This window comes from Epinephelus lanceolatus, chromosome 10 (genome assembly GCF_041903045.1).
Source record: "Epinephelus lanceolatus isolate andai-2023 chromosome 10, ASM4190304v1, whole genome shotgun sequence".
Classification (NCBI taxonomy): domain Eukaryota; kingdom Metazoa; phylum Chordata; class Actinopteri; order Perciformes; family Serranidae; genus Epinephelus; species Epinephelus lanceolatus.
In genome coordinates, this window is record NC_135743.1 from 17567212 (window position 1) to 17579974 (window position 12763).

Consider the following 12763-nt stretch of genomic DNA (forward strand, 5'->3'; position numbering starts at 1 on the left):
GATGTGATGTATCGTCCGCTGTGCAGAGGACTGTGGGTCAGAATAGCCAGAAAAGCATGCTGGCTTGCGTACTGCAAAATCGGACCACATGTAGCAGAACATCCTGGTATTTTTGTCATACTGCATCTGACATATCTGAAATTAGCAGCCAGTTAAAGACCAAAATACCAGATTGTTATTTCTGCTGTAATGTTGGGCATTTTAACATGAGTGTCTGAAGATTTAAGGGGGGACAATACAATTGCAATTCAAAGAACTACCAATAATGACACTCCCTTCTTGGCTTTACTTTTCTGCCCCAGAGGTTGCTGCTCGGAAAAAAATGTAACGCTTTTTGACCCAAAAGGTCTTGGAACAATGGAGCTAAACTAGTAACTAAAGGCATTTTCGGACCAAACAGTTCTGCCCACTTCGGAGCTCCTCCAGAGAACTACATACTTGCAAAGGCTTTTTCTCTGTTTGCATTTGCACCACCAATAGAAACACTGACGTCATGTACTGTAACTCGGCCGGCGGTTGGTATAGCAACATTACTTTCCCTTTGACCAATCAAAATCGTGTTGTATTGCCATCGTCACATTTATGCTCCTTAAAGCCAGGACTTCACTGTCAGTCCATTTGCTGGGCTCTCCTCTATTTTGTCTGTTTCGAGCTGTTGTTTGTGTTTTGTGTTGTCTGTTGTTTAAATGGCAAACAGGTTTTTAAAAAATGTCGGTTGCTGGTGCTGCGTTGGCTGTGTTTGACTTGTCAACATACATTACATCACTCATTGGTTCCTCTTGTGCTGAGAGAGCACCGTCTCTGATGTAGGAGCTAAAAAAGTCTCAAAACAGCGTTGTAAGAACCACAATCATTCCTTGTTCATTGCAGTGCGGACCCAGCAAAAAGAGGGGTTCTTGGAACGATGAAAAAGTTTCTCTGTTTTTAAAATACCCTGAGACACCTTTCCATTTCCACTGCATCTGAAGAACTGTGGAAATGGGGCACATGAGGCCTTTGACTGATTGAAAAATGAAATGCAATTTTCACACAAAAGAGAACAACACCTCTCTGTGTCGTGAGGATATTATTAAAAGTAAACCTTCAAATAGTAATTGGACAGTAGGGAAAATCCTTCAGTGTCTTCTCTGCTCCCTGCTGCTTCACCTTTGAAGCTGAGAAGATGATTGGTTTGTCAGATAAAAAAAAAGTTGGCAGTACACTTTCTATAAGGCCCTATAGTAGGTATATTCAGCATTAACTGTGCACATAACCAGTCTACTGCCAGGCACACAGAGACAACTCCAGCAGGAGATGGAGAAAATCAAGCGCACTGGGCTAGAGAGCCGGAGAGGGAACAGTGATTGGAAGAGAGCACAACAGAGCAAGAAGGAAATGAAGAGGCAGAGAGGAAAAGATGGAGTCAGCAGTGCCACGCTGGCAGGAAGGCTCTCTCCTGGCATTTTGCCAACCGAAGGGAGGGGTGGTGTTGTTGGTGGGGGGTTGCACAGCGGAAGGAGGAAGGGGAGAGAAAAGGCCAGAGGGTTATCGTTGCTGGATAGCTCCTGCCCTGGACACGGTTAAAGAAAGAAAGCAAGAGATCTGGGGGAAAGTTAATCTATCCTTGACCCCGTGGCCAACTACAATGTGTTATCCTCTACAAGAAGCGAGTCAGACAGAGAGGGAGAGGAGGCCAGCAAGAGGGCAGGAGACTGTCTAACTTCATCTTGTCAGAACAGAGGAAAAAAAATGAACAACAGATATGAAAAGAGATGCACTGTGCACGAGCAGCACTCGTCCTGTGGATATAACCATGTTGTCAGTGGAGAAGACACAAAAAGCCTGCAAAGCACTCTGTATCAAAGACACGAAAATTCGACTTCAGACTCACTCAGATACTATCACACACTTGGATCTTTATCTCCAATGCACAAAATATTCCTTCACTCTATTCATTACTGCCAGCAGTCATTTCTCTGTTGCCCTCGCACTTCTCCCACACTCTTGCACCCACTGACCCCCGCCTCCCATTCGACCACAACACTGACCTTTCTCATTGGTCTCTCCGGTCATGACAATGAGGAAACCAGGCCGTTTCATTGGATTATACAGGGAATTCCCGGGGAAACCCCTCCCACCCTTTATGTTCAGAGCAAAACATGAGTATCCAATTTCCTCAGTCTTGCCTGCATGTTGCATCAGACAAAAACACACTTAAATAGACATTTCCGCTGTGCTGGACCATTTCTGACACCGGACTCCCTTTGCAGACAGCGTACCAGAGAGACAAACCAGAGCAGAGAAAGTTTTAGACAGTCTTGAGGCAGTAGTTTGAATTATTTGCAGATCTTCCAGAGTGCAAGTTGATTTTTTAAATAAGAGCAGACAGAGGTGCAGCTTTTGATGCATCTCTTACTTTTTTAATCTTTTTTTTTTCTTTTCTCTTTTTTTTTTTTGTTGCAAATTTTAGAATATGTTCAATAGCTTTTGCTCTGAACACAAAAACACAACAATCAGTTCTGAGTTGGATCAGGAAAAGCTTAGTCACTTCAGATTCCACCGGCCCAAAACACAGTTAATACTCAGTCGAGCAAAAGAAAGGGAAAATGCTACTTAAAAAGGAGAGGTGAGCGTGATGCTGCAAGATGAGTGAGTCTGTTTTTAATTTGGTCCCTTTACAAAAGCAGCATCACTGACACCTGTCTCTTTTTTTGCAGACCTTCAATTGTCTCGGACGAGGAAAAATGGTGAGTGAAGTTTTTTCTTTTCTGTAAAGTTAAAAAATATTTGCATGAGAGTTCTGCTTGACTGAGCATTTGTGCATGTGAAGCTGATTTGAACTGTGCATGCCTGGGTGTGGTCAAACCACAAGATTTTTGCATACTGGCTCAAGTGCACCAGATTCAGAGAGTTCACATTCAGCTGAGTTCTTCTATAGAAAACGTCCTTTCTACAAGTATATATCATTGTAATGTGTTTAGAGACATTGTCACTGCACTTCAGAAAGATTTTAATACATTCTTAAATTTCTCACGTCTTGATTAACGTGATGCACGTACCGTGAATTATTAAACCCTGTCATGCACTTTGTATGCTTTTTCCTAACCATTTGGGTCCTTTGTGATTAAAGTTCTTTATGTTGCAGTCAGTGTATTCGGACCTCATGCTCTGTAAAACAGAGACACTTGTGCTTTTGTTGTTTGCACATCCCCAGAGGCTCCTCCCTCACTCTTTTCCCCTTCCAACTCCTCTTATTTCTCCCAGCTCCTCCTTTGTCTTTTTCTGTCACATTTTCTCTCCTCCCCACTCTTTTTCCAACTCCTCCTCCTCCTCCCTTCTCCTCCCTGAACATATCCAACTCTCCACCTCCCCTCTTCCCACCTCTTTACATCTGCCCATCTCCATTTTTTAATCCTCATTTGCAAAGTCCATTTTGTGCAAGTCTCTCAGCGTTCTCCTCAGTGGCATCAGAGACTATGCAAATATACTTTGTTTCAGCCTTTAATGTGAAATACACTGAGGACAGATGCGTCTATAAGAACTGCAATGCCATGAATTTAAATAAGTTTAATTATAGCCAAAAAATCCTGCAAAACAGAACATTAACACAAGAGTAAAAGCAGCCTTAGGTTTTATTAATGAGCATCTTTCTCTAACTTCTCCCGTAGCCAATCCATCTTTTCAGCGGTGGCCTTCTTCATGAAGCACCTTGGGGTTAAAACCAGGGCAGTTGACAGTAAGAAGTCCAGAGGAGGCTTCTTCAGGAGACAGCTGGTAAAGGTAAGCTACCATCACATCCTGTCAGGGAAACTAAATTTAAAACAATCAGTAATCAGACAGGTGAATAAATGCACAGCACTGTCCTTATAAAACCTTTAAGGGCTGCAGGAATACAAATGCTTCTGCACAGATTTGACTTCTTTTTAATGTGGCCTTCTCCCTTGCTCTCCATCTGTGTTGTCTCTCAAGAATAAGAAGGATGAATCCACAAAGGGCAAGCCCAGAGGGGTGTTCCCCGGCATCCCCAGCTGGATTGGAGGCACCAGTATGTATTACCTTTTTGTGTCTTAGCAAACATCACACATGAGCCCTGTATTTCATTTCTGTCCATTTCTAAATGATATTCGAAAGTATCCTACATTTACAGATTGCATAAATATTTATGATAGTGTATGATATTGACATATAACTACATGTGGTATCTTTAAATATTGATGTCAATGAATGGCTTGGATTTGAGAACATGTTGTCCTGCCCTTCTTTCCTGTTACAGCTGACGTCAAACCTAAAACGGAGGCTGAAGGTACTAGTCGTCCGGAGTTCCCCGCCCCCCCTTTTATCTGTAGAATGGTCACATCCCAACTAATCAACCCTTTAGCATGTCTGCATGTCCCAAATCAAACTGGGAGGGGATGTGTTCTGTTTTTCAGGGGTGGTTGTTTGAAGAATTATGTTTTGTATATTTTGTAATCACCAGAAAAACCCTCACACATGGCTCACATAGTATCTCGCCTGCAGGTTTTTTGGGTGTTCTCTTGCACCAAACTAACCCTCTCATTGACCACAGAGGCCCTGATTGCATCATACTCATCCTGTCTGTTTTTCTGTCTCACAAAGTCCCGTTTTCAATGACTGAAATGCTCTTAGGTCATGTTTTCATGGATCTGCTTTAGGGCTACACGATATGTGGAAAATATGCGATAATGTCGTTGAATCTAACTAACAATATTACTTGAGATAGATAAACAGACATTAAATTGTACTCAGTTTTCTCCTGCTTTCAGTATACCGCTAAAATACAACAAACTGCTTGTAGAATTAAAAAAAATTAAAGGAAATTATTGAACAAATTGAACACTGAACATTGTACGAAGCCCCTAAAGTCTCGGAAGGTAATATTTTTTGTATTTTTGTGCGCACAAGATAAAAGAACATCACCATTCGGGACTTTTGGGGCTCTGTGCAACTAACTGCAAAGGCACCAATTAAAAAAAAGGTTGCATTTTTATGTGCAGTTTTCTACTGATAATCTCTTGCGGCTAACTCAGAAAATCCCTGCAGTTGCAGTGTCTTAATCACGCAACTTGACATCGCAATGGCGATTTAAAAAATTATATATTGTGCAGCCCTAATTTCCTTCGTCTATAGTCCAGCTCTGTTAAACTTGTCGCTGTCCTCCTGTCTTCAGCTGAAAAGGAGAAAGTGAATCCAGAGCGTAAGGGTCCAGCGCCCGGCAGAGGTTCCTTGACCGACTGTGCAGCTCCCTCCATCCCCAGCAGGAAGCCTGGCTCCACCGGAAGCCCCGCCTCCCTGCCTGGGTTAGAGATCAGCGATGGGTCGGGCAACAACAACAGCACCACCAACAGCCCCGAGTCTTCGCACATTGATGGTAAACCCGTTCACTGACAAGACTGTAGCCACGTTAACAGCTCTGTGAGGCAAACCGGTGCTTTAAGCTAAATGCTAACATGCTAACATGCCCACAGTGACAATGCAGACTTGTTAATGTTTAGCAGGTATATTGTTTAGGATGATCACCATCTTAGTTGAACTTGTTAGCACGCTTCAAATCAGAATATAATGTGATTTTGAATAATCAATTCATAACTGCTTTTTAAAAAATGTGTTAGTTTATTAATTGCTTGCAGTCAAACACTAAAAAGTCTGCGATTAAAAGAACCACTATTTTCTCTTTCAGCAGAAAAAACTGCAACACATAACTCCTCGTTTGTTCCCTCTCCCCTTTTCCAATCTTCCAGGCGTCTCAAGCAATCGCTTAGACCCTCCGACCCTGTCAGACGGGGGTGACATCTCCCCCGTCGGGTTGGGAGGAGGGCTGACCATCGGCGAGCCCCTCTCACCCATGGACACTCCCACAGAGGAAAATGTGGAGAAAGGTGACAGGTGAGGAGGAAGGAGTTGGTAATGAAAAAGCTTTCAGGGAAGTGAGATTATAACTGCAGTGTAGTGACTGAGAAATAACAAATTACAGGATTAGAGACTGTAATCAGATTATAATTAGACTGTATGGGAGGTGTAAAGACTGCATAGCTGTAATGCCAAGGGGAAGGGGGAAGTGACACGTCTGAGGTGCTCAGGCTGAGGGAGCGTGGTAAAACTCCCCCAGCAGTCTGTCCCTGCCGTGTGCAAGCTTTTGTCATGCTGCCCGTTGCTCGCTCGCTAACAGATCCTGCAGGTTTGAGACGGACCCTGACCAGGTGAACTTGGACCTGATCCTACCTTCCAGCCCTTTGCCTTCCCTGTCCCTCATGCCCTCTCTCCTTTATCTTCCCACAACGGCTCGTGTGCTCTCTTCCTTACATCATCCTGTCCCACTCATGTCCTTTCGTGCGTGTGTCCTGTTGTGCATCTCCTCGTGTTTACAACAGAGCTTCATTGCAGTTTTTGTTGCATATAGGCATTGTTTGTGCAGTTCTGACTCTCTTATTTATTTTATTGGATTCAGGTACTTGTTGGTCAATGCACTGGTGTTTCCTTCTAGATACACTGAGACAATTGTAATTGCTACGGTTCTATGCCACTGACTATAGATGAGGCTCTCTCTGCTGCAACTTTCTGTCCAGTAAACAGGTTTGGCATTTAAGTCAGACATTTTAGCTAACCAGTAGAAATGGTGATATTGATAAGTTTGTCTAAAGCTTTAAAAAATGTGAAGATTGGCTACTTCATCTACAGTAAGGCAGTTCAGTAATCTTCAGACTGTGCAACTATTTATTTAAAGCTGTTATTGGTAACTTTTATTAAAATATTTTTTGTTATAATTGCCGAAATGGTCTATATATTCACACAGTAGTACATGAGACAGATAATCTGTGAAAAAAATAATTTTTCTCCAAGAGTCCACTGCACGTCAGTGAAAACCAATCAGAGCCAAGGAGTCCCTGATGCCACCATCATGAACTGCAGTCAAACTGTCAAACTGAGCAGCGCTGATCAAATAAAAATCAAGATTCTGTCACTGCATTGCTTAGTTCTCATCTCAAATGTTTTCGGAAACATGTTTTAGTGTACTGTTTAGCTGTAAAATGAGAAAGTTTGAGAGCCGGCGGCCATGTTGGAAACAGTCGAGCCAAAACGACGCACTGCCCTCCAGCTGGACCACCTTTCTCATTTCACAGCTAAACAGTACACTAAAATATGTCTCTTTGAGATGGGAAATAAGCAGTGTAGTAACAGAGTCTTGATTCATATTTGATCAGCGCTCACTAGCTTGACAGGTTGAGCAGTGACTGATATGATTAAGTGCTGCACAAGAGACTTCTCAGCTCTGATTGGTGGTTTTCCTTCAGCTGCGATGAATTCTAGCAAATTTGAGACACTAAAAGAGAGAGGAAGAATTTGATTGTCAGACTGTCTCAAGGCCCAGACACACCAAACCAACATCAAAGAACTAGTAGCAAGGAAGGTCCACTGTTGTGTCGCCTCACATTGGCGGCGTCTGAGCCACAAAGTTGCACTTGAACACACCGCCTAGACTACAGCCAACAGCCAACTAGGACATATGCTCTGCGCCTGAGTGAGAGGAAATATCTCTCCATACCAGCAGGTGGCTGCAGTCTGTATTCATCATTAAAAAGGACTGGAAGATTGGCAGGGTGAATTCAAGATGCTAGTTAGCCAGTTAGCACATTAACAACACAACTTGATGTTGAAAGAATAAAAGAACAAAATTATAGACAGTTATGAAGTGTTTCTAGGGCTCAGTGGCTAAAACACATAATCTTACCTAATATAACAAGTTTGTTTGATCTCACACCCTCCTGACTTTAGCTGTTTGTTTGCTGTGGGCTCCTCCCATCTGACACCAATTCAACATGCTGGTAAACAGCCAACAAGGGCTGACTGTGGGCGACAGATGCTCACTGACCACCTGGCATTAACCAACAGCTGACTATCAGGCCCTCATGCACTACTGTGTGAATGTAGTGACAGTTCCAGACAAAAAGTTTTTATAAAAGTCACCAACTTTAGCTTTAATGGTCAAAAATGGACAATGAGTTCAATTTCATATTTTAGTTTTTGTTGCTCGCCCCGTGTGCTTTCCAAGGTGTCTGTTGTGGCCAGGGCCCGTCCTTTGTCCTGCTTGTCTCCACAGTGTGTGCGGTTACATGTTGTGCCAGGGGGGCTTTGGCATCTTATCTGGCATGCTACTCTGACAGCGGTTAGAACTAGCTCAGGATATCATGTCGGGGGTGTGCATTTGCATGATATGGTTGCTACTGTGGCTAATAGCTGTTGAAAGACGGGTGTGTAACGATGTGGTGTCCCGTGTTTTTACAGACGGAAGACAAGGTGGGTGTCAGCGCCTTGACAGAGTCATGGACATGCTTCAGGCCTTATACAGATCACACAACACACAAATAACATTTACCCGCATACACGCCTCACAGTGAGCCCTGCGCTCCTGACACACGACACAAACATGGCTAAGTATCACGTATCTGCTTGTGAAGGAATTAGAGAAAGCCTGAGTGTTGAGATCAGTTGGATGATTTTTAGTGGATGTGAATGCACGTTGTGTGGATTTGTTGACATGAATGACCAGTAAAGTTGCCTTACTGCAAACTCCTGGTACAAATATGATGTAGAAGCAATGCATGGGTACTTTAGGCAATGTAGGAAGTGTTGTAAATGAAGCATACTCTGTGTTTTGTAGTCTAACCAGTGTATGCATGTCATACAATACGTCATGCATATTCATTTGTCACTCATTTTCTTTCTCCATCTTTTGTTGATGTGATTCTCTTCTCCTGTCTGTTTTTGCTCTACCAAAATCATTTTTCCTCCTCTTAACCCTCATTATTAACACAAATGTCTGTGCACACTGGCTGCACATGGCTGTTGTCACTGCCTTTATCTCCTGTCCTTCCTGTGGCATATCTTTGTTTCCTCCTTCTTTACGTCTGTTCTCATTTTCTCCTCGTCAACCCCGTTTCCTCTTTAACTTTTCCTAATCCATCTGTCCTCTCTTGCATTTGTTCCTACTTTTCTTTCTACCCCAATTCCTCCTCCTCTCTACTCTGTCCCTTTCTTTTCTTCATCCCTCCCTCACCCTCTCCCTTCTTCCCTCCCTACAGTAGGAAGGTGGGGCGTAGCGAGAGTGCCCGCGTGGACCGGCACTCCTCTCGCCGCCGTGGCTCTTCCCGGGCCAAACAGTCTCGCTCCCGTAGTGATGTGGACCTGCAGCCTCCTTCTTCCACGACAACATCACCTGCCCCGCTCACCCCCCAGCACCTCCATCCGTAAGATGGACAAACCCCCGTCCTAATGGCTCTCTAATCGGAGAGGTGCACCGCAGGGACAGACAGGCTGTCAAACACTGGCAGATAAAACAGAATGAGGGCAGCAGTCCTGAAATAATCAGAAAGCAGATAAACAAAACAGTTGGTAATAATGAGAATATCGATGGATCAAGCTCACCTGGCTCATATAGAACTGATCGATAGATCGCTTTGAAAGTATATTTAAATTAATCCATGTGAATCAATAAGACTGACAGGTTCACTGACTCATTATTCGCCCTCAGAGAGATCTGAAGTCTTGTGTGAGGGACAGACAGTGACTTACAGTTAAACAGCACTCTTATTTTCAGTGGAAGGTCAGACGCTTAGCTCTGTAGAGACATGATTAGTGATCAATAGTAAGCATTAGTTGCTAACCTTTTATTAAGGTTTTATTAAGTCAGCTGTTAGCTGACTATAAATTCCAGACACGGTCAGTTGTATTTTGCCTGGACTCAGAGGGGAATGTCCTGAAAATGAACATGACCCAGAGTGAGCCAACAGGGGTCAAGTTCAGTCAAAGATCTCAGTACATTTCTCTTGTATTTTTTCTTGAGCAGTCCCTACAATGACAGCTGCTGTCATCATGAAGGTCCAGTGGAGAGTGGCTTTGTGCAAATAAAGGCCAACAGATGAATAACAACAAGACTAGAAGAGAAAAAAACACATAAAATTGTAATGGTGTGGATTAAAGATACAATAATAATAATAATACAATAATAAGTGGATCATGTGATGGTTACTGTGCAACACAAAACTGTCATGACTCTTAATCTGCAGGACATTAACTGGTAGTTGAAAAGCTTCAGTTTGATTTAACCTAAATTATTAGCAGTTATTTGTCTTTGTAAGATATATATTGTAAGATTTTGCAAAGCTGTATCAACCTTTCGGGGTCCAAGGGCATTTTCCATTTATATATCTTTTTAAAGTACTTGCAGATAACATGACGCCATGTGTTTCATATCAACATTTGTAGAAAAGTTCGATGTATAATGAGGCCTCAATTTGTTTCAATACAAAATAGATCAAATAAAAATAGGTAAATAGTCACTTTTTAATTCTTCAAATCTCTTGTGAAAACATTATGAGCTGTTGAAGTAACAAAATTAATTAATAAAAATGCATTTTGAGAGGTGAGAAAATGGCTGTAAAGTGAAAAAGAATGATTAATATCAATTAATTTGATCAATTTAAAGATAATTTGATTAAAACAGTTGTTAAATGATGAAAACACTCATGTTTCATTTTCCTCGTCTTACATTCATCACAGCATTGCCATTTATTGTTTCAGGAAAGTGGCCTCAGGGATGTGAGTTAAAAAATAGTTGAAAATGGAAGCGATGCAAATGTATATGAACTGAAAAAGTGACAATTTTTCAATCTATTTGATAAATTCGATGGACATTTTATTTGAAACAGTGTCACCCAACTAACATTCATCGTTTATAGCAAGCAGTTTTTTGTACTGCCGCCCAAAATCTCAATGAAAACCACGCACACTGACGAGTTTTTGGATCGCAACTTGTAAGCCAGGCTTCCTCGTGAGCTTTTACCTTGGCAGGATGGTGGCAAAACGTGAGAGGGAAGCGAGAGAATTCCTCATACAAACACTCCGATAGTCATTTTACTGCTAACAGTGTTTTTCACTATTACATTCTATCATTTACTGAAAATGTGAAAGCAAGCGGTGTGGTAATACATCCTAATCAAGCTAGTTTGTGATGCTGCAGTGAAAGTGGATTGACAGTGTAAGAGCAGAGTTCAGTAGCCTTTAACTGCTCATTAAAGTGACAATAAGATGCATTTCCTTCGCTAGAACGATCTCAGTTGCAGACTATATATAGCTTTCTCATCACATAAAATGTAATACTTTAACAATACCTTAGTTAAATAGTTGGCTTTGATTTGATGACTTGTAGAGGAAAATGATGAAACATGGCTCTGTTTTTTAATCATATGAGGACTGTTTTAATCAAAGTGGGTCGAAATTAATCGAATCATTTGATAATTTATCACTTAATTTCTCAATTCACATGTATTTTTATTGCCTCTATGTTAATCAGTTACTTTTGTTACTTCCACCTCTCATAAAACATACCTTTACTCATGTGAACCACTTGTTTGGGTGCTCAAAATGGGTTAACCAAAGTCTTAGGTTCACAAAAGTACTGTAATATCATATGTAATATGTATATGATAGGCTACAGCAAAAGCAGTAGGACGTTGCTAGATAGCAAGATTCTCAGGTTAGCCATTATGATCTTGACATCATCCAATGTTAAGACATCCCTGGTGTCATTTATAAGAAATGCAACCACCAGGTCACAGCTACTGCTGTTCCACAGCCAACAACCTCCACTGGTGCCACCCACCATCACTTGATAGCCACCTGGGTCATACTTGAGTTACGTTGTACAGTAGGATCCATCCTAAATTATCACTCTCCCATGTCCTTCGTTCCTCAGCTCCGACGGACCGGTTACTTTCCCTGAAGGGCCCGGCCACTCCCCCACCAGCCCCTCCCCACAGCTGGACGAGGTGGATCCACGCCTCCTGGAGTTTGAGCAGGACCCGCCCAACTGGAGGGAGCTGGCTCCCCCTGAGGCCCTGTCTAGTCTCAGCAAGAAGGAGACCAAGAGGCAGGAGGTCATCAATGGTGAGGAGAGGAGCGATGAAGCAGCACTTCATGAGAAGGAAATTAATAGATATACAGTCAGGTCCATAATTATTTGGACAATGATACAGTTGTCATCATTTTGGCTCTGTACACCACCACAATGGGTTTTAAATGAAACAATGAATACCTGCTTAAAGTGCAGACTCTCAGCTTTCATTTAAGGCTTTTTTCAAAAATGTAGTATGAACCATGTAGGAATTACAACCATTTCTTCACACAGTCCCCCGACTTTAAGGGCTCATAAGTATTTGGACAAACTAACATAATCATCAATTAAACAGTCAGTTTTAATACTTGGTTGCAAATCCTTTACAGTCAATGACTGCCTGAAGTGTTGGACACATAGGCATCATCAGATGCTGGGTTTCTTCCCTGGTGATGCTCTGCCAGCCCTTTACTGCAGCCGTCTGCACTTCCTGCTTGTGTTTTGGGTGTTTTGCCCTCAGTTTTGGCTTCAGCAAGAGAAACGCATGCTCAGTTGGATTCAGGTCAGATGATATGACTTGGCCGTTGCAGAACATTCCGCTTTTTTGCCTGAAAAATGTCTTTGGTTGCTTTTGCAATATGCTTCAGGTCAATGTCCAACTGCACTGTGAAGCATCGTCCAATGAGTTTTGAAGCATTTGGTTGAATCTGAGCAGATAATGTAGCCCCAAACACTTCAGCTTTCATCCTGCTGCTCTTGTCAGCAGTCACATCATCAATAAATACAAGAGAACCAGTTCCACTGGCAGCCATACATGGCCATGACATAACAGTACCTCCACCATGCTTCACTGATGAGGTGGTGTGCTTTGGATCA

General features: G+C 42.3%; 1 protein-coding gene across 10 annotated transcripts in view; it reads left to right on the plus strand.

Annotated features, from left to right (window-relative positions):
* Positions 1 to 12763, plus strand: part of arhgef1 (Rho guanine nucleotide exchange factor (GEF) 1) — a 73657-nt gene that overhangs the window by 46284 nt on the left and 14610 nt on the right. For 6 of the 10 annotated variants that reach the window (XM_033639835.2, XM_033639837.2, XM_033639831.2 and 3 more), the window contains 9 exons: positions 2697 to 2726; positions 3648 to 3759; positions 3949 to 4024; positions 4253 to 4282; positions 5168 to 5368; positions 5739 to 5883; positions 8281 to 8292; positions 9078 to 9242; positions 11750 to 11940. In XM_033639835.2, the coding sequence (XP_033495726.1) occupies positions 2697 to 2726; positions 3648 to 3759; positions 3949 to 4024; positions 4253 to 4282; positions 5168 to 5368; positions 5739 to 5883; positions 8281 to 8292; positions 9078 to 9242; positions 11750 to 11940 (962 nt within the window). Of the gene's footprint in view, positions 1 to 2226; positions 2606 to 2696; positions 2727 to 3647; positions 3760 to 3948; positions 4025 to 4252; positions 4283 to 5167; positions 5369 to 5738; positions 5884 to 8280; positions 8293 to 9077; positions 9243 to 11749; positions 11941 to 12763 lie in introns of those variants that run through there. The other 4 variants (XM_033639839.2, XM_078171704.1, XM_078171705.1 and 1 more) reach the window with 4 other exon arrangements.